At 41.4% G+C, this 22,198-nt stretch overlaps 1 protein-coding gene across 4 annotated transcripts; it reads right to left on the minus strand.

The window, feature by feature from the left end:
* Nucleotides 1-569: 569 nt before the first annotated feature.
* Ei24 (EI24 autophagy associated transmembrane protein) lies at nt 570-21,551 on the minus strand. 4 transcript variants are annotated; one of them, XM_038323512.1, is made up of 13 exons: nt 21,398-21,536; nt 20,568-20,815; nt 19,993-20,044; nt 17,490-17,597; nt 11,191-11,336; nt 9,690-9,750; nt 7,632-7,698; nt 6,935-7,059; nt 6,523-6,642; nt 5,479-5,590; nt 3,889-4,000; nt 3,491-3,565; nt 570-1,721 (listed from the first exon to the last, which is right to left on the minus strand). In XM_038323512.1, exons 4-13 carry the CDS (start codon nt 17,529-17,531, stop codon nt 1,559-1,561), a joined length of 1,023 nt encoding a protein of 340 aa, XP_038179440.1. In that variant the 5' UTR covers nt 17,532-17,597; nt 19,993-20,044; nt 20,568-20,815; nt 21,398-21,536; the 3' UTR covers nt 570-1,558. The 4 variants fall into 4 exon arrangements, with proteins under 4 accessions (XP_038179440.1, XP_038179441.1, XP_038179438.1 ...); XM_038323513.1 differs by lacking the exon at nt 19,993-20,044 and having other exon boundaries at nt 21,398-21,537; XM_038323510.1 differs by lacking the exon at nt 20,568-20,815 and having other exon boundaries at nt 21,398-21,534.
* Between the last annotated feature and the right edge of the window lie 647 nt (nt 21,552-22,198).

Consider the following 22,198-nt stretch of genomic DNA (forward strand, 5'->3'; position numbering starts at 1 on the left):
ATTGGCCGTGAACTCAGAGATCCGCCTGCCTCTGGCTCCCAAGTGCTGGGATTAAAGGCATGCGCCACCATGCCCAATGTGGCCAATGTTCTTTCCTACCATCTAGCCCTGGAAACTTTTATAAAGTACGGAATAGTAAGAAGGAGCAGTGGATAAGGGCACTTGTCACAATTTTTTGTGCACAATTTGACAACTGTGATCATGTCCATCAACTGGATAAGCATTTAAAACTGATTACAGTTGTCATGTGTACATGCTATATATTAGACATCAAATGTCTAATCCCTTCCTCAGAACAGCACTTCATATACTGAAATCGAGAGAATTTTCACCCTTAACAAATACACAATAGAAACAAACAACTTGCTTTAAAACACTCATCAAGAAAACAAGCCAAAAACCAACAATCACCAAAGCAGTAAACATAATTATAACACTATTACCAAGCTCATTCTGAGAATACCTTTCAGAACTAATTTCTAAAATCTATAACCAGATTATTCAAAACAAAGTTATTCAATCTGAATACATCTAGCTCAAGATGTGATTTAGGAATCAAACATTACACATTTTATGGGAAACGAGCTCACGTTTAATTGTGATATTTTAAAATTGTACAAGTTTTTTACATCTGCCCTCCCACCCCTTATTTAGACTCTTAAAATGACAGGAAAACATCACCAATCACAGGTTGAATGGGTTTAATAAGTTTACCCCTTCAATTCCTATATGAAGCACCCAATATTCCTTAAAACACCAATGAGACCTGGCAGTGGCCAACAGTAAATTCATCTTCAGGGTAAGAATTTCAGATCCTCTGAGCGTTCTGTGATGCAGTGGCACTTGTCCAGAACTGGTACCCCCCCGTAACCGGGGAACTTAAATTGTACCAGAGAAAAAAAGCTGTTTCCCCTTCAAGGGAAAGAAAGAAATAACTCCTCAAAACGCAGCCAGTTTGGCTGAGGTTTATCTGTCCCATCTCTTCAGGGTCTTTTTTTTCCTTCCTTTCTTTTTCTGCAGCAGAGCAAGAGACACCAAAACCTAACCTGAGTTACAAGAAAACAAGACAGTGATGGCTATAGAGGGAGTGACCTGGAGCAATTGGAATGCTCCTTCACCTCCCACATCCAATGTATGTGCTTCACAGAAAACAGTAACAACAAATACACAAAATACAACAGTTAAAATTACAAAGCCCATTCATCCAGGGGTGCTGGAAGGCAGCAGGAAGTGGGAGAGTAAGTTACACAGGGAAAAGAAAAAAAAAAATGTAGTCAATCAGTCCAGGCACAGGAGCTGGCAAATGCTAGAAACGGCTGGAAAACTCTGGCCCTTTCAGACCTAGGGTGGTGGTTTAAAAAAAAAAAAATCCACATACTGGATTCAGGAAGATTCTGCCTTATGTGTACCGGAGACAAAAATTCCAATTCAAAGAGAAGGAAATACGCAAAGGGCCCTTGGCAGTGGGTCCTGCCTTCCATGGCAGGGGGCGGAAAACAGAGTAAAGAGCTGCCACATCCTCCACCCAATCCCACCCATCCTCTCTGGACAGCAGGACTCAGTGGCCTGCAGCAGCTTTCAGTCTGGCAGGAGACGGATGTGGAGAAGGGAGCTTCTCTGCAGAGGAGGAGCTGCTCAGGGCTGACTGCAGGTAGACTGTCTTGTGGAAAAGTCGGTTGCTTAAAAACACCACCAAGGAGAAGAGGCGCAACTGGAAAAGACTGAAGGACAAGAAACCCTACTCGTTAGCTCCAAGTTGATAACTGCTTCAAGCAAATTACAGTTTATCTGACTACTTTAAATTTAAAACTACATAGGGGAAAACAAGGCAACAAAACTTATCAAAGAAATACAGATATTGACGCATAAATTGATCAGTTAAAGAATGCACTGGGTAAGAGCGAATAGCAGGATAGACTGTTTGCCTAGCATGTCTGCGGCTGTGAGTTTAATCCCACCACTGGAAAAAAAGAAATGTAGCTGGTAGTGACCCACACCTTTAATCCCGGCACCTGGGAGGCAGAGTTCAAGGCCAGCCTGGTCTACAGAGTGAGTTCTAGGACAAACTACACAGAAAACCCTGTCTCAAAAAAACAAGAAAGAAAAAGAAACGTAGTCGTATGTCCTGTCGCTGCCACAAATGCATTACAATCGCCAGTTTTCAGTATCGGGGTTGGGGCTTTCAAATGAAATAAAGTTCTATTTTATATTAATCCAGACTTTTTAATATTTATTTTATGGAACTGAGTGTTTATCAAAAGTATATCTGTTCACTAACTGTGTGCCTGCTGCCCACAAAAGGCAGAAGAGGGTGTTGGATCCTCCAGAACTAGAGTTACAGATACCTGTGAGCCATCAAGATGCTAAGAATTCAACCAAGTCCCTGGAAGAACGGCCAGTGCTCAACTGCTGAGCTTCATCTCCAGCCCCGTAATTAAGATTTTAAAAGCACTTCTTTTAAAAGATAACATAGAACCTACCACTTTCTTTAAAAGTGGCTATTAGTCCAAAAATGGGCTTTACTCAGATGTTTACAAAGGCCTTACATCTAGTGACTGTTGACTTAGAATTCATTTTGTAGCCCAAACTGATCTTGAGCTCATATTAATCCTTCTGCCACAGATTTCCAAGTACTATGATTAAGGCATGATGAATCACTATACCTGCTACAAGTGTTAAATTAAGGACAGGAATAAACAGGATTGGTGGCATCCACCTATGGTCTAAGCACTGGGGGACAAGGTAGCAGAATCACTAGCTCAAGACACAACAGGGCTACACAGGGAGAAATAAAGATGAGCATGTGAGAGTGTCAATTTGGGAAATATATACAAATTTATACACTCAAAAAAAAAAAAAACTGGCACATATCTCCTCTTCACACCCTGTGTGTATCTGTCTCAGTTCCCAGCACCCATACAGTAGCTCACAATAGCTTGTAACACAGTTCCAAAGGATATGACACCAGCTACTGTCATCCAAAGGCATTGCATGCACATCATACACAGACATGTGAACAAAACACTAATAAAAATAAATCTTAAAAAAAAAAACCATATAGTAAGGTGTGCTGGCTAGTTTGATATCAACTTGACACAAACTATAGCCACTAAAATGGAAGCCTCAGTTGAGAAAAATGCTTTCCTAAGATCTAACTGTAAGGCATTTTCTTAGTGACTGATGGAAGGGCCCAGCCCATTGTGAGAGGGGCCATTCCTGGGCTGAAGGTCCTGAGTTCTATAAGATAGCAGGCTGAGCAAGCCATGTGGAATGAGCCAGTAAGCAGCCCCCTCCACGGCCTCTGCATCTAATCCTGCCTCCAGGTTCCTGTCCTGATGTCCCTGATGATGAACAGCAATAATATGGAAATGTAAGCCAAATAAATCCTTTCCTCCTCTGCTGCTTCCCAGCAAGAGAAACTAACTAGGACATAAGGCTTTCCTTCAGCATAAGAGATTTTCAGAGCAAAAGTCTCTTCACGGGCACTTACTATGCTTTTCCAGGAGTCTTTGCTTCATTGGCGCTGATAATGAATAAAGGAAACAGGATAGAGAAGAGACAGCCACTGTTTAAAAAAAAAAAAAAACACAGCATGATGGGATAAAACCTTAATATATCATAAACACAGCTTCAGAAATGAACAAAAAATTTTCCGAATTTCTAAGTATCTGCCTCCAGGAAGCAGCATATAATATGGTAGACTACATTTTAATGCTGACAAATGTCAATTACTATTAGCAACAACAACAAAAATTCTTCCTGATGGTCAAATGATGTAAAATAAATAAAATACTAGGTATAGAAGCAAACCAATAAAAGATGCTTGTTAAAACATATTACCTGAGCTTTTTATTTTTCTAGTATTTCAAATTTCTCTAGCCAAATTACCTGATAATATAGGAGGATTGCATTGCTGTGAGGAAAGCCAAGGGCAAGCCAAATCCAAAGTAGTAAGGCCAATTCCTTTCTATATTTGACAATCGCTGGTGCATTTCAATTCCTGAAACAAGGAAGTCAGTACACTGAAAACTCATATTTTAGTTACATGACTAACTGGCAGACAATTATTTCAGGCTTAGGTTTTAGGCACAGAGCTACCATTCAGAACACAGATACAGCACACGAACTATACAAATCTAGCAGGCTTATGATGGTACAAACCTTTGATCCCAGCACTTTGGAAAACAGACACAACTTGGTCTACATAGGGACAGTATAATAAGACCCCATTTTCAAAGAATTGTAGAAATCTGACATGAAGCTTCAATGCAAAGATTCTACAAGAACCATAATTTCAAAGTAACATTAATTTTAGCACCACCATCCTTTGTTAGTGAATTCTAGAATAAAGCAAAATATCAGAAAAGGATGGCATCTCACCAAGTGGTTGTCACACACATTTTTAATCCCAGCATTCAAGAGACTGAGGCAGCCTGATCTCTGAGTTGGATGCCAGCCTGGACTACAGAGCAAGCTCCAGGACAGCCAGGGAAACCATGTCTCAAAAAACAAACAAAATACCTTTTCCCCACAAAAAATGACATCTTTACTGACAGCAGTCACTTTAGTCACACTCACCAAGATCAACAGGCAAACGTTTTTGTATGCGTTAGGACTTTTTTATATAGGATCTTATATATCTGGTCCGGGCTAGTTTCAAACTCAAAACCCTCCTATCTCTACCTCAAAGTAAGTGCAAGGATTACAAGTAACAGACCACACACAAAGCATCAGTCTTTTTACAAGATTCCTAGCTGGGTGTGGTAGCACAAAACTAATTCCAGCCTAAAAAAGAAAAAAAAAGGCGCAGATACAATGGTACACACCTATAATCCCAGCACTCTGCAAATAAAGGCAGCTCAGAAGTTCAAGGTCATCCTCAGCTCCATAGCAAGTTCAATAATAGCATCGGCTACATGAAATCTTGACTCAAAGATTAGAATAATTTAAAAAGAAAATAACTAAAATTTAAAAATAATAGGATGAAAATAACTAAATCCCAAAGTAACCAAGGAGCTCGACCCGACAGTACACGTGTGCACTCCCAGCACTTGGGAAGTAGAAGCAGGAAAATGGACAGGAAAGTTGATGGCCAGCCTGAACTAAGAGTGAGCACTCAAAGCCAGCCTGGGCTACATAGCAAGACCATGTCTTAAATGGAAAAAAAAAATCTAGATGCACTAGTATCCACTTAACCTCTCTGAAACAACTTGTGCTTTCTATCACTTCTGGTCCAAACACAGCTACATCACATTAAGCATTAAAAAAAATGGCAATTAATTCTACAATTCTACATGCTACTTCCCCTGACCCCAAAGGTTAATAAACTCACTAGGCCAAACAAAATCTCCTCTTGCCAGTGAGCCAACATCTTTTCAGAAATTTGCTAAGAGCGTAAATATTGAATAGCTTAGTGTGTGTAGCACCAGCATTTCTCAGCAGGGCTGGTATGCTCCGGGTTTCTTTACACGGACTTACCTTTATTGAACCAACGGTACTCAAAGCAGTACAGTGAATAGAGAAGAGACATATGCAGCAGACTAACCAGCTGACCCACAAGATGGATGGGGAAGAGACTCACAAACATCCCCTGAGGAACAAATGCAACAAACTCAGTTCCATAGTGTCAGACATTTCTCACTCACTACTACAGCCTAGCTGCCTCAAAAGTTGGTTAATGGCAGGATCAGAATCTCCAAGGGAAGACAAGATAAATCCATGGTTCTTATAATTTTATAAACTCTCTAGCAGCTTCTGGGGATAAGTTTTTAAAGTCTCACTCTCTCCTTTCCTCCCTCCTCTTCCCCAATATCCATACCTCAGGCAGGTTACTATTGTCCTATCTTTTTTCACTTTCATTTTTTAGATTTTTTAAATTTTAAATATTCTGTCTGCATTTACGGATATGTACCACATTTGTGCCTGGTGCCCTCAGTAGTCATAAGAGAATGCTGCATCAGCTGGAACTGGAGTTATGGATGGCTGTGAGTCACCATGTGGGTACCAGACACAAACCACTGAGTCATTTTTTCACCTTCCATTTCCTTTTCTTAAATAAGCTCTCTCTGTGTGTGTGTGTGTCCCCTCTTAAATCTCACTTGCGTACCGATTCTTCTCTCTACCTAATAAACTTCAATTTAACTTCTTAGGAAGAGGTTAATCGGGTAAAAGTGCTGCTGTGAAAGCCAAAGAAATGAGTATAAATCCCCAGCACCCACACAAATGCCAGGCATGATGTATAAGCCAGTAACCTGCACACTCGAGAGGAGGCAGAGACAGACAAGTACTAAGGCCTCTGACAGTCACTCTAGCCAAATAGTGATCTTCAGGTTCAGTGAGAGATCTCATCTCAAAAATTAAGGTGAACAGTGCACATGCACTCCCACCCCATGCAGACATACAAACAGTGCTTTAAATAGCACTACTCCAGGACAAATGCAAAAAAAAAAAATTTTTTTGCCTAAACTTCTTTTTCTTTCTTTCTTTTTTTTTTTTTTAAAGCTGTCTCCATGTGTCTCTCACCTGAATAAGAAAGAGAGCCTGCAGCAAAAGGTTGAAGAGCATGTCAGCAATTATTTTGCTGACACTGGGGAATGGATGAGGTTTCCTCCCTGATACCTCAAATGCCAGGTCAGCTATATCCTGAAACAGAAAACAGCAGTACAGTGAAACGTGAATTAATGGTCCCGTGTCCATCCCAGAGCTGATGCCACTGCTCTGCTCCAAGAGCTGCCCGGTGAGAAGTCTGCCTCAGTAACCGGAGACACACATTCCACATTACAAAACCAAGGATTACCCAACTGCCTGCTTAGCTTAAAAAACATTAAGGCTTAAAAGCTGTTTCTCTATGGGCCCCTAACTTCAGAGGCTAAAGTGTGTAACCTAGAGAGCCCATCAAGTAGAACCCAGACCCCACGTTCTGCCCTGTGCTTACTTGGAACCAAATGGCATTCACAACTTTGCTAAGCACAAACAGGGGAAGCACCCAAAGAGCACTGAAAATTGATGTGAGAAAGAATTCCAGCCATGACCAAACATCTCCATGCAGTGAGGGATCACCTAAAATAAAAAGCAAGACGTATTATTAGTTTAATTAGACAGGTGGAATGTCAAAAGACCAAACATGGAACTATTTTATGACTATTCCTCTGCCTCATATTCTGGCCACAGCTCTTATTAATAGTAATCACATTTTGTTCTGCTTATCTTGAAATAAACCTGCTTACAGAGTGACTACTGAGATGTCACAAAAGTGACTAATCACAGAGCTGTCAGGAATCCACCTGAATATAAATCTCAGCTCTGCTACTTACTAATAGCTTAACTAATTTCTGTTACTTATCCATAAAATGGACAGCTCAACAATGCCTATCTCAAAATGTCATTGAGAAGTCTAAACTCGAATCATCAGCTGGGTGGAGGGGGCACACGCCTTTAATACCAGCACAAGGAAGGCAAGGCAGGAGGATCTCTATTAGTTCGAGACCAGGACAGCCATACCTGTTACATAGAGAAACCCCATCTCATAAACAAAAAACATCAAACTGCTAGTATTGTTAGGAAGTGCTTACTTAAGAAACAAAGATCTCAAACCTCTACCCCCAGCAGGAGCAAGATACAGACACACTCACCGATAATTCGGGCTGTTACTGATTGAAGCACAGGAATAAACACTCGGTAAAACAAGAGGAGACTGAACTGAAGAAAAGAGGCAATAAAATAATCAAAACCCTTCTATAAATTAAAAGAAGGCATCAGGTAGTGGTGGCGCACGCCTTTAATCCCCACACATAAGAGGCAGAGAGAGGTGGATCTCTGTAAATTCAAAGACAGCCTGGTCTATAGAGTGAGTACCAGGATAGCCAGGGTTAAACACAGAGAAACCATCTCAAAAAAACAAAAACAAAATAATAATAAAAGCCGGGCGGTGGTGGTGCACGCCTTTAATCCCAGCACTCGGGAGGCAGAGGCAGGCGGATCTTTGAGTTCGAGGCCAGCCTGGTCTACAAGAGCTAGCTCCAGGACAGGCTCTAGAAACTACAGGGAAACCCTGTCTCGAAAAAAAAAAACAAAACAAAAAAATTAATAAGAATAATAAAATAAATTAAAACAAGGCATTTCACCTTTCACTGTAATGACTTTCCTGTCAAGACAGCTAGTTTATAAAACAGGAGGCCAGGAGAAGCACCTCTCCTACTTCCCAAAATTCCAAAAGAGTACAGCAAACTGATACATGTATCCGTGACTCATTTGAGACAGAAAAAAAAACATTTTAACTAACATTCAGGGCAAAGTTTAAAGATATATACTAAACATCCCATGATGTTTATTAATTAAATCTATTAGTGAAATGTTTACATTAAGATAAACTGAACTACTCTGAGTATCAAGTCAAGGAAAGTATTTACTCATTAGATCCATCCATGTTTCACTTAAGACTATGATAGTTCTCAGTTAATTATAGGTAAACTTTTTGATCTGGGTCTCAATAATAGTCATTTGCTACAACCAGAACAAAAAGAATTTTGCTTATCTGGTCACATCTACCCTTCTTTGATCCCACAAAGAGCCAAAATGTCCAGACAGTGCCAACAACACAAGTTATTTATAACAATACTAAAATCTGTCAATGGATCATATAAACAAACATATTCATGACTCCCCAGATATCTCTACATAAAAGTGTTGTTTGTGAATAGGAATAAAACTCACCACAGATGCACAAAATTCAAATTCATGTTTGTTGTTTCGGGGTTTCTGTTTGTTTCCAGATACAGCTTCTCTGTGCAGCCCTAGATGTTCTGGAACTGGCTTTGTAGACCAGGCTGAACTCAAACTCAGAGATCCACCTGCCTCTACCTCCTGAGTACTAGGATTAAAGGTCTGTGTATTTTTTTGTCTATGTATTTCTTTGTTTTTTTTGAGGACGGTCTCATGTACCCCAGGCTGATCTCAAACTTACTACCCTGAACTTCTGATCCTCTTGCTTTTACCCCCAAGTGCTGCTATTATTTATTATTTTTTTAAGATTTATTTTTATTATTTTATGTGCATGTGTCTGGTTGTCTATATATGTAGCATGTGCACACAGGTGCCCTTTGAGCCCAGAAGAATGTTCAAAATCTCCAGAAAATGGTGCTATAAACAGACGAGAAATGCCTGGAATAAGTGCTGTGAACTGAACCCGATCCTCCACAAGAGCAATTATTTTTAAGTACTGGTCCATCTCTTCAACCCATAGTTATCCTTTTTTAATATTAATTTTTTCTTCCTTTTCTTTTTAATTTTTTTCCCTTGAAACAGCATCTCACTATAGAGTCCCTGAATAATCTGAAACTCAAGTTATGTAGACAAGATTGGCCTGGTCTCAGATCTGCCTATCTCTGCCTCCCAAGTACTAGGATTATAGGAATGTACTACCATGCATGGAAACTATGAATGCTTTTAGCCATCATACAAAATAATGGGTTTCATTTTGACATTTTCATACATCAGTATTTCTTGCTCAGTACCCCACTCCCCTCCTCCATCCGCTATCCATGTGATAATCATCAGCATATATAAGCAGCTCAAACATCAAAGACAGTTAGTTCATCTTAGTATTTCAAGGATGCAGCTGAAAAACAGTAACCTAGTAACAGTGTAAAGATACTTATAAGGAACCTAGAATTTGATGGAAAAGAACTTACCCAGAAAACTCCGCCGTTCCAAGCACAACACTGGAAAATTCTACTAACAATACGTGGCTCACTAGAAAAGATCATATGAATTTAGCTTATAAATGTTATCTAAGAACTAATGTTTCCTTATGTTATCTAAGAACTCTCCAACCTACAGCTTCTATTGGCACCATACTATCTTTGAACACCTAATGTTCTTCCACATTCTAAGTCAGTCAATAAGGCCATAAGAAAGTCAGTAAAAGGTTTCTGGAAAACCAGGTGTTTTTATTTTGGAACAGGGCTTCATTATATAGCCTAGGCTTGCCTCAAACTCTCGGTAGTCATCCTGCCTCCCTCTTCACAGTGCTGAGATAACAGGCATGTGCCACCACACCCAGATGAAGAACCAGCTTTTCTATTTTGTTGTCATTTTGAGACAGGATTTCACTGTGTAACCCTGGCTGGCTTATAACACACAAGTTGGCTTCAAACTGCCTGCCTCTGCCTAAAAAGGCTTACTGATAAAAGTGTCACACAAGTCTGGCAACCTGAGTTTGATTCCCTGAACCCATGACATCTACACGTATGCTGTGAAATGGATATATTCTCCAAGTAATAATTTTTTAAATGTTTATTTTTATATGTATGAGTGTTTTGCCTGCATGTGTGTCAGTGGAAAGCCTTGGATCCCCTGGAACTAGGGTTGCAGACAGCGTTAGCCTTCATGTTGGTGCTGGGAATTGAACCCAGGTCCTCTGGAAGACAAATAAGCACTCTTAACCACTGAGCCATCTCTTTAGTCCCCAAATTAAACAAAACTGTGTGAGAGTATATGTATATGTGTGTTCTTCCATCTAAAGTATGAGGTTAGAACACATTAAACAAGAAAGTCTTGGGCTGGAGAGATGCCTCAGCCATTAAAGGCTAGGCTCACAATCAAAAATATAAGAGTTCGGTTCCCAGCACCCATGGCTGTCTCTCCAGCCACAAAAACAAAAACAAAAAGTCTGGGGGTAGGGTTTAGTCTACCAATAAACAAACCCATATAGGCCTTATTACAGATACCCATCAAATCAAATACTGTTTGTGGTCCTTTATTTGGCACTCTTTATTTTTGTTGTTGTTTAATTTACTGTTGTATGTGTGAGATGCATGTGGAGGATGCAAAGGAAAACTCTGTGGAGTTGGTTCTGTCCTTCCAGCTGTCCATGGGTTCTAAGGACCAAACCCAGGCCATCAGGTTTGCTTAGAAGGCACCTTTTGCTTCTGAGCTAATTTACCACCATAGATTTTTTTTTTAAACATCATGCCATTTTGAATAAGAATCCTACTTTAAGTAAATGTGTGTGTGTGTGTGTGTGTGTGTGTGTGTGTGTGTGTGTGCGCGCGTGCGCTGGGGGAAATTACCTATTAAAAATTACAAAAAAACTAAGAGGATGCTGGAATTATAACTTACTATGTAGGGCCTTCATTCTATACTATCAGTCATTTCCTCCAATGACAGCTTGGAATACGGGCCTGTACTCACCTCTCTTGCTTCCGCTCTACACTCTGGGCTCTCCTCTGGGCCAAGACACTAGTTGCCCTTCTTCGACGCTGTTCCTCTCTTTTCTGCTGGATCCGAGCATCTAGTTTTGAGATGGTACAGATGCCCCAGATAGAGTCTTTGATTCCCTGTAGATAAAGACATTTTTAAGAGAGATTATGGGCTGGAGTAGACTTTCCAAAGTTACACACAGGAAAGTGAAACCACAGTATTTTCCTACAGAGCTTAAGGAGAGTGATTTGTGCCTCTGGTGCTGTGATGGAACTCAGGACTTCGTGCATTGTGGGCAGTACTCTGCCACAGAACTAGACCCTCACCCTTTATATTAATTAATGTATTTTATTTTAAAATGATCCTTTGTTGTGGAATATTAGACTATGTAAAGATATGTTAACTAACATTTGTTTATGTTGTAGAGTATTACTGTACATAAAGGTGTGTAGCATTTGTTTACGCTGCTTTGTTTAACTATGTAAAGGTGTGTTCCAACTGTTTATCCTGCATTGGTTTAACTATGTAAAGATGTGTTATGCTTGTCTAAGTCACCTGGCCTAATAAGTAATGAGCTAGTGGGACAAGCCGAAATTAAGGCCAAGAATTCATAAATAAGTCTCCATGTCTTTATTTGGGAGCTAGTTGGAAGCCCAAAGAAAAATTTCAACTACAATCCTTAATTCACAGAAAAACTGCAACAACGGAGAATTTCCAAACTCATTTAGTTCAGAATTTCCAGTTTAGTATTTTTTTCCATATTAGCATATACTTCAAGAAAGTTGAGTCAAGCTCATGCTGTTTTTCCCTTGGGAAGGGGCTGAAACAGGGTCAGACTGACTTCAAATTCTTGATTTTGCTTCAGCTCCCAAATGCTGAGAACACAAGTAGAGCGGCCAACATGACCAGCTTCTCAGGCCCCTGTATGGTAATTTTTTCAGGAGGTATCCTAAGAACAATATTCCTTACATAACGATAGGGTAGTTATCAATTCATGAAACTTAATACTAAAATACTTTGTGGTCTACGTTCCAATTTTTCCATTCATCACAACAATGAACTTTACATTTTACAGGTCAAGAGTTTAAGCCAGAATCAAACACATTTCATTAGTATGTCTCCTTAGTATTTTCAGTCAACAGCAGTTCTTCACACTTTTTTTTTCCATTTTATTTATTTGTGAATATCACCATGCATGGGATCAGAGGACAACTTTTGAGTTGGTTCTCTCCTTCTACCAGGTGGGTTTTGGGGATCATATTCATGTCATCAGGTTTGGCAATAATAGTTTTTACTTCTAAGCCATCTCACCAGCCCAATTCTTTGTTTTTCTTTTTGAAGATTACAGGTTGGCTACTTCATGGGATTTTCCTCAAGATTTAAGTTTCTCCATGATTATCCAGGTTGGCATTTTGAGCAAAAATATCACAGCACTGATGGATATGTATCACACCAAGAAACACAAAAGCTAGGCATAGTGGCACATGCCTCTTTTCCCAAAATTCAAAGTTGAGGAAGGAAAAAATCCCAAATCCAAGGTCAGTCAGGGATACATAGCCAGCCTGTCCTGTCCAGAAAGATCATATCCACCCTCTCTCCCTAAACAATAAGACACAGTAACTCTTTCCCTTGTGGTATTAATTTCATGGTTTCAAACTCTTTCCTCTAGTAACTACAAAGTAGTAAGTGGGAAACTGTTGTGGGAATTAATTTTGCCAGTAGCTCTGGGCTACTGGCCTTAAGGTATGACTTCCTGTCTGTGAAAGTGACCGCTGAAGAGGAGAGTGGGGTGGCATGATCTCTTGGGCTGTGAAGACAGGAGGCGTCAGGCAGGGTGAAGCAGCATATGGCTGGTTCCCAGATCCCCTAATCCCCAATCTGTGAATCTGCTCTCCCCGGCACCTCTTAATGAACTGATATATAAATAAATATGTATCTTTGAGGATCTTGCATCATCTGGTACCCATATGATCTGAACCAGGATGGCTATATTACATTGGTATAGATTCTTGTATTTCAATACATATGTAAAACTATTTTTGTATTCCTGTCTAGGATAATTTGTATATTGATACAAATTTGAAATTATGTCATAGTTTGTTTATATTCCTATTTCTGTTTACAATATTTTTGCACAGAAATGTAAATTTTTATTATACTATATGTATGTTTCTGCTTAAGAAATTTTGAATATTGATACAAATTAAGGATATTTGTCATAATGCACTATACTTCTCTACCTCTGATTAAGATATTTTTATATTGTTACAATTTTGAGATCATTGCTATACACATGTTTGAAGATTGTTTTTATAATGTGAAGCATTAGTCTTCAAGATGTATAGGTTATTAAAATTACAGGTTAATAATCACTTATGTTTGTTATACTTATGTTAGGTTTTCAAGATGCACAGAGATGTACTCCACATAGATAGGCATCTTCAAACACTTCAAAGACCTATAGAATATGGCATTTAAATGTTCCAATGATTTAAAACGTGACTCCTGAGAGAATGATGGGCACCAAAAACACTCTATATGGAGCTTATTTTCCTGACAAAACTGGCCCTTGCCTCAACTGCTGACAGTAAACACAGTGTTAAGTCTGGACAAGCAAGACACAAGGGAAAGCAACTACTGAACTTAACAAAACAGGATAGGACAGTCTTTCGAATTTTTCTGCTTCTGAAAATCTCCAGTTCCATGAGCCTGTTCTCCCTGGCAACTCTTAACAAACTGGGGTGTGTGTGTGTGTGTGTGTGTCTTTGTGGTTCTCACATCAGGGAAACACTTCTTTTTTTTTTTTTTTTTTTTTTTGGTTTTTCGAGATAGGGTTTCTCTGTGGCTTTGGAGCCTGTCCTGGAACTAGCTCTTGTAGACCAGGCTGGTCTCGAACTCACAGAGATCCGCCCGCCTCTGCCTCCCGAGTGCTGGGATTAAAGGTGTGAGCCACCACCGCCCGGCCAGGGAAACACTTCTGATGCCATGCAAATATCATGCCCATGGATTTCCCCCAAATTTGCATCCTTCCACAATTCCTGCCTACACCAATCTTGAATTGTATGAGTACTAAATAGTAGTTTTCTAACACTTTTATATTTACCAGTACTATGAAAACATGTTATTGTCTTCCCTGCTCCCTTTCAGTACCAGTTAAATTGCTGCAGTATTCTTTGAGTCCTGTACTAGCTCTAAACACAGTCAAATTTGGAGAAAGACACAATTACTGTTTAAAAAGAAGAGAAAGAAGAGAAGGAGGAAAAGAGGAAAGCAGAGAGTGCCACATAGAGCAGATGCATCATGGTGGTGTGGCTGGAGAATACCCTTGGTGGATACATGAGGGAGATGCTGTTGAGCTTGTGTAGAACCAACATACAGACAGTGACAAATGCACCTGCCAACCATACCTGAAGAATTCCAAGTTATTGCTGGTGCTGTAAACACCAGGACTGCCTGTCATCCGTTCAAAGAACTGCATTCACTTATCCATCCCTGCGACCAACCACATATTAGAACTTTAAACCATAACAGGCCGGCCGGTGATGGCGCAGGCCTTTAATCCCAGCACTCGGGAGGCAGAGGCAGGCAGATCTCTGAGTTCGAGGCCAGCCTGGTCTACAAGAGCTAGTTCCAGGACAGGCTCTAGAAACTACAGGGAAACCCTGTCTCGAAAAACAACAAAACAAAACAAAACAAAACAAAAAAACAGATTTATGTCCAAAGTAGAATAACTACCAAGATAGTCAACTTCATAAAAAGACAACAAAACAAAACAGAAACAGAGCCAGGTGTGGTAGCCTATCCTTGTAAGACTAGCACCAGGGTACTTGAGAGACTGAGGCAAGATACTCACCACAAATTTGAACCCAGTCTAGGATACAGAGTAAGAACGTCTTCAAAAAACATAAAGGACAGTAAGATGGTCCAGCAGTAAAGGTACTTGCCACCAAGCTGACAGCAAGGAGAAAACCGACATACTGTGCAAGCACACATTACATAAAGCTAATAAACAAAAGCACAGCTGTGCAGTCACAGAATGCCAACAAGATCCTGGAGGCTAAACTCGGTGTCAGGCTTGTTCACAAGCCCCTTTATCTGTTCGTGTTAGTGCTACTAGAATGTGTAGTCATTCTGTAGAAACAAATCATGAAGTAATATGTCTTTTTCCTCCATCTGTTTCTAGGCCCTCCGTGATGAGTGACTTGGGGGCACTTTCCTCTCTGTGAGTCATCTCATAAGCCCTGGGTTATTATTTCTAAATTGGTTTTGATAAACAGGCAGTTAGAATGTCACCCTTAATCTAGATAGTCTTTCTTTTTTTGGTTTTTTTTTTTTTGTTTCTTTGGTTGTTTTTGTTTTGGGGGGGTTTTTGGGTTTTTTTGTTTTTTGTTTTTTTCGATACAGGGTTTCTCTGTAGCTTTGGAGCCTGTCATGGAACTTGCTCTTGTAGACCAGGCTGACCTCGAACTCACAGAGATCTGCCTACCTCTGCCTCCTGAGTGCTGGGATTAAAGGCATGCTCCACTACTACCCAGCCTTGATGGCCATTTTCAAAATTTGTTTTTCTTTCTTTCTGAGACAGGGTCTCATGTAGCCCAGGCTGGCCTCAAACTCCCTATGTAGCCAAGTCTGTCCTTGAACCACTCCTGGTCCTTTGCTGTCTCTCAAGTGCTGAGGTCAGTGGCATATGCCACTACATCTGTGGTTTTTTGGGGGGAAGAGACGGGGAGGGTGGTGTTTTTGAGATGGGCCTCACTATACTGCCTAAAATGGCCAAGAACTCATGATCCTCCTGCCTCAGTCAAATGAGTATTGTAATTATAGATATGTGCTACTATATCTGGCTCAAACTAGCATGGTAACACACACTTGCAATCCCAGAACTTTCTATCAAGGCAAGGGAATCAGGAGTTCAAGGTCATCCAGGACTACGCAGCCAGGTGAAGGCTAACCTCTCTCAAAACAAATTGTTAAGGTTCTGTAGCCAAGCTAACCAGAAACCTAATACTAGATAATGCACTCAATAGACAGGTTTCCCAACTTCATAGGATACAGGATAAAAGGACTGGGAATCAATCAGTACTTAAGAGTGTTTGCTCTACAAGCATGAGACCCGAGTTCAAATCCCAAAACCTTCTTGTAAAAAGCTAGGCATGGCTGCTATATCCTAAGAAGTTCCTGGCCAGCCAGGCTTGCCAAATAGGCCAACTCAAGATGAGTAAGAGACTCTGTCTCGAGGCAATAAGGTTGACAGCAATAGAGGTGAGAGAGGAAGACACCTAAAGTTCTGCTTCGGCATCCACACGAGAACGAGACTGTATGTACACACCCACATGCATGTACCACAAATACGCACACACACATATACAAACCTTGCAGAATGTTTATGCAAAGAAGTGTTGTATTTGTTTAATTATGTAAAGATATAGGCTGGGTGGTGGTGGCACACGCCTTTAAGCCCAGGACTTGGCAGGCAGAGACAGGTGGAACTCTGATTTTGAGGCCAGCCTAGTCTACCAAAATGAGTTCCAGGACAGGCTCCAAAACTTGAGAAAAACTGTCTCAAAAAAAAAGTTACTGTTTTACCTTGCCTATCTAAGGCACCTGACTGGCCAGGCACCCGATTGGTCTAATAAAAAGCTGACCAGCCAACAGCAAGTGAGGAGGTATAGGCAGGACTTGTGTGGAGAGTGAGGAGGAGAAATTTAGGCTTGGGGGAAGAAAGAAAAAGAGATGCCAGGGAAACACCAGGGGCAGACAGACAGGAGGATGCAGGAAAGTAGGATATACAGAATGAAAGAAAGGTTAAAAAAAAGCCCTGAGGCAAAATGAAGTTAAAAGAGTTGGTGGGACAAACCTAAGCTAAGGCTGAGATTCATAATAGTAAGTCTCTATGATTTTATTTGAGAGCTGGTTGGTGGCCCAAAGAAAATTCCAACTATATACACAGAAACAGATAGACGGACATGTACGTACACACATACACTATCTCTCTTGCTTATTAAAAACAAAATACTGGATATAGGCACAGGCTTACACTGGTAATCCCTGAATTTGGGAAGGAGAAACAGAACTTAAATGAACTCAAACCAGCCAGGGCTGCATAGCAAAATAAAAAAATATGTGGGATGGTGTATGAAAAACTGTTTACTGAATAATGTAGACTACACTGAAAACTAACATTCTGTGTAAAAGACACAATAAAAACATAATAAAAACATAAAACACCTGAAAAATTTCCTAGTTCTTTAGCAAAAATAAAAATATGCCATGAAACAAAATATACTCACCCTGCCAAGGTCCTGCAGAAAGGTTTTGACACTGTCAGCCATCTCTTCGTTGCCCAGACTATCAATTACACAGAGGGAAGTACCCCCAAATCTCTCATCATGGGAGGCCTGAAACCAAATGGAAAAAAATATGGTATGTCATGATCTGTTTCTACAAAATGATCACATATACTAGTAGTAGCCCCAATACAAGAGTAATAGATTGTAGCACTAATACAATGAACTATGAAGCTACAATTATAACTGAAGAAAACTACAATCCTTATTTTCTCTTTTGAGATATGAGGTCTTGGTAAGTTGCCGCCTGGACTCAACAGATCTTCCTGCCTCAGCCTCCCTAGTAGCTAAAAGAGGAGGCAAATGTGCTCCTGGACAAGTGGTCTCCCCTGAGCCTTGATGTCCCCAACTGCTCCTTCATAACACTTCAAACACCTGAGGATCCGAAAATGGGTGGTAATAATGTTAGAATACTCTTTTAAGCAATTTATGCTGGTTATGTATTTTCAAACACTTGAATGTGGGACTGGAGAGATAGCTCAGTGGTTGAGAGCACTTGCTGCTTTCAGAGGACCAGAGATCAAATCCTAACACCTGTGTTAGATTGCTGCCAACCATCGAACTTAGCTCTAGGGGATTAAATACCGTTTTCTGGCCTACACAGACACCTGAATACACAATATACACACATACTAAAATAGAAAAACAAAAAACACATGAAGGAATTAGGCACTATAGTATCCGGCAATTCTAGCACTAGGAGGTAGAGTCAGGAGAATAACCACAATTTAAGCTGTTTACACATTGAGTTCCACACCTACTAGGGCTTGCTAGGGAAACCCTGTCTCATACAATAATAATAATTTGTTTTGATTCACTTTAAACATATATATTCCTCAAATACACTGGAAAGTTTAAGACATAATATGAAACTACCAAACCCTCTAATTAGGTCTTTCTATGTTTTCTAACTTCATCCCTCACCACCAGCATAGTCCTGGAGATGTAACCTAGTGACCTACAGCACCAATTCATTTTCTAATTTTAAATGTACATGTATGTGTATGTATTTCAATAATCATGTAGGAAACAATGAATTTTAAACTAGACTAAGGTTTGGGGGAGGAGGGTCTAGTTCAATGGTAAACGGAATGAGAGCTGGGGTTCAATCCCCAGCACCCCCCAAGAAAAAGTTCATGAAGTTCACATTTGTAGTCTTTAGAACAGTAAGGGTTATTGGGTATGGCGGCACACAGCTATGATCCCATTTGGGAAGCTGAGACAAGAGAATCAGGAGTTCAAGGTCATTCTCGGCTAAATTGGAAGTTTCAAGTACATAGGGTACATGAGACCCTGTCTTAAAAAAAGAGGAATAGTAAGGGTTTCTCATTTTATTTCTCAGATAAATGGGAAACCTAGCTCCAAAAATTAAGAAACTGGCAGGGTTAATTATATATATTTATTTCACTCAGGGCTAGGGAGGTGGATAAGCAGGTAAGGGAGTCTTCTGCCATTCCAAAACACGTGAGTTTAATCCCCAGGATCCACATGGGTTGTCCTGACTCCACTGTACACTCACATCAGAGCACATGCATGTTCACGCAAACACACAAAATAAATGTTAAAAGAGAAAGAGAACGTATAACTCAGCAATAGAGCACTTGCATGGCATGTTCAATTCCCAACACCAAAGAAAAAAATTTTTAAAACTGGAGACAGGCCTGATAGCGCAGTCCTATAATCCCAGCTACTTGGCAGGCTAAGGCAGGCTCACGGGTTCAAAGTCTGCGTAAGATGAATTCGAGGTCAGCTTGAGTAACTTCATGAAATCTTGACTCAAAAAACAAAACCAAAGGTTGGGGATATAGTTCACGGGTAGAAAGCCTGGCTAGCATACCTGAAACCCTCAAGTTCTGAGTGCAGTCCCCAGTGCTGAAGGGCAAGAGTGTTCATACTATAAATAATCTTAAAAAGCTTCTCTCATTCGATTTCTTTAAAGTGAACTCTAAGGTGAATGGAAAATCCACTTGTAAAATTGTAAGAATTTGGCCAGGCAGTGGTGGCACCAGCCTTTAATCCCAGCACTTGGGAGGCAGAGACAGGTGGATCTCAGTGCATTCGAGGTTAGCCTGGTCTACAAAGCAAGTTCCAGGACAGCCCGGACTGTTACACAGAGAAACCTGTTTCAAAAAAAAATTTTTTTTAAAAAAAGAATCTAGAATTTTAACGTTCTCAAGTCTCACTAAATCAAGTCCAGCACCTCCAATTTAACAGATAACAACCTTAAAACACTAATTTCACAGGAAGCCTGTCTACAACTCGGCTTTAAAACATAAAGGGTACGTCCCTTGACCTTTGGTCACATCATCAAGTAGCACTGCACTGACCCAACTGGACTAATGCCACTCAGAACTGGACGAACAGGGAGTGCAGAATCAGAAGGCTACCTGCACAACCCCATGGACATCATCTGTCCCTTAGGTCAAATCCTACCAGATGTGCTTACCTGGATTAGTTTCTAGGGTTAAGAAACATCTGTTATTACTCTCACTCCTCCCCTAAAAAAAAAAAAAAAAAAAAAAGCCTCAGAGTTTCTTGCATATGTCTTCTAGCAAAGAGTTGTGGTGAGATCAGTCCGTGGCCAGAATAGTAAATGTCTAATAATGGGCAGGACAGTAGTGTGTGAAGACTATCATAGATACACGCCCTCTTAGCTGATGACTTGCTCATCTACAAATAAAGGGTAGTAAAATTGTTCACAGGGTTTGAGGATGGAGTAAAACAGAATAAAGCTGAAAAGCCTGTATGACTGTGAGCCTATTAAAGAATGCATCCGGTTTGAGGTCTGAAGAAACTTGGTCTAGTTTTCTCCGAGACCAGATAGGGAGCTTCAAACATGTCCAGCCCAGCCCAGAACCACTATGTTATTTGACTCCTGGCAGATTAACACCCAGCTTCTGCATGTAGCAACCAAAGGACCTACTGACCAAAGAGAACCTCCAAAGGACAAGCCATTTCAATTTTGTACTGTGGGCCTAACATCTTTCCTACAGGAGAGAATATTCGGTATGAATTACCTACCCTGTTTAACAAATTGCTGAGAGGGATGCAGAAAAATAGCCTGCCACAATTTGAGACCACACCAGTGACAAAGGGTTCCTACAACACAGGGAATGCAGATGCGTCTTCTGGTTCACAATATTTTACAGGTGGAGAAGTTAAACGGTTTGTCCAACAGCGAGTGAAAGCTAATTAGAGCAAACTTCAGAACTTCAGGGTTCTAACGCAGTCCAGGCTTCTTCTTTGCTTAAGCTTTGCAACGAGGATTTCTGTTTAACCCAAACATCCCATGGTCAAATCACCTTTCTTAAACCTTGAAACGCTGCGGACCACTAAATTCTTGTCCGTCTTTAGAAGCGATTAAGCATCTACTTAAGATGTACTCCCACACTTTCATTTCGAAGCCATCAAACCCAAGTCCCGGAAGGCAGGAAGCCGGCGTTTCCCACTCCAGGTAGGGAGAAGGTAACACCCTCACTCATCACGGGGCCGCAGAATGCCTTCTGGGGCCCCGGGAGTGCCCGGTCCCCTCTCTCCTGGAGCATCTGGGTAACTGGGCTGAGAACCCGTCTTTCTCCCCAGCCAGCGGCAAGCTCACCGTGGGTCACGGTATCTAAAGACAGCCCCACCGCACCTGGGGAGAGAGAGAGCCTGGACGCCGCGCGCCGCAGGGCCTGCCCTCGCCGCCCTTCACGTCCCGGGCCCTCGGGACCGGGGTCCTTGCCGCAGCCCCCGCCAGAACCTCACCGACCAGCTCTGGCCTGCCAGTCCTCCCTTGGCCCCTGGGCCCTGCCGCCCCGACACGGGCGTGCAAGCGGCTCGAATCCCCGTTTGCCGCGGCCCACACCTACCCCGCAGCCCTGCCGCGGCGGCTCCGGCCCGGGCGCTCGCCCACCGAGGATCGATCTGCCTGCTCCGCGCCTGGCAGCCCGCTCCGCCCCGGCGCTCCCAGAGCCGGGGCTGCGCCCACACTGGGCATGCCCGGGCTGCACGGGGCAGCTGGGAAGTCGGGCGGGCACCCAGCCGGTCGCTGAGCGGGGGCGGGGCCAGAGGGGCAGGGAGGGGCCACCGAGAAGGGGCGGGGCCAGGGAGCTTGGGAATTGTAGTTGGCGGCACCCGAGAGTCCCTCTGTGGTCCTTCTGCTGGTACAACTCAAAGCTTCTAGACCTTATTGCCTCCTCTCCAAATCCCTTCTCACCGATCAGCAGTCCTGTTCTTTAGCCTCCTCAATCTACCTATGTAACAATGCTGGTCTTTCTAAAATCGTTTAAGAACAAATGATGAAAACAGATAGGGGTCACCTTGATTAATTTGGAGGCTTTCTATAATTAAAGACTAATAAACCAGATGGGATGATGCACACATGTAATCCCAGCTTTTGGAAAGATGAGGAGGAGAATTATTCCGAATTCGAGGCCAACTTGGGTTACAGTAAATTACCAGGCTAGGTAGAGCTATATATAACAAGACCCGTTCTCAGAGAAACAAAACAAAAATAACAATAACAATAATAACAATAAAAACAAAACAAAAATAACAATAGAGCAATCGCTTATCATGCACAAAGTCCTGGGTTCAGTTCTCAGCACCGTATATACAGGGCTTGGTGGTACAATCTCAGCACTTGGGAGTTGGAGGCAGGGGGATCAGAA

The sequence above is a fragment of the Arvicola amphibius genome, chromosome 3, assembly GCF_903992535.2.
Source record: "Arvicola amphibius chromosome 3, mArvAmp1.2, whole genome shotgun sequence".
In the NCBI taxonomy this organism is placed as follows: domain Eukaryota; kingdom Metazoa; phylum Chordata; class Mammalia; order Rodentia; family Cricetidae; genus Arvicola; species Arvicola amphibius.

Bases quoted from the DNA above. Each gene is read 5' to 3' on its own strand.
- Ei24 (XM_038323509.1), bottom strand. From the start codon at position 17,531: ATGGCTGACAGTGTCAAAACCTTTCTGCAGGACCTTGGCAGG. The intron at 7,060-7,631 runs GTGAGTGTGTCT...TTTTTATTTTAG, and splicing joins AGTAACAGCCCGAATTATCG to GTGATCCCTCACTGCATGGA. The intron at 5,591-6,522 runs GTGAGAGACACA...TTTGTTCCTCAG, and splicing joins AGGCTCTCTTTCTTATTCAG to GGGATGTTTGTGAGTCTCTT.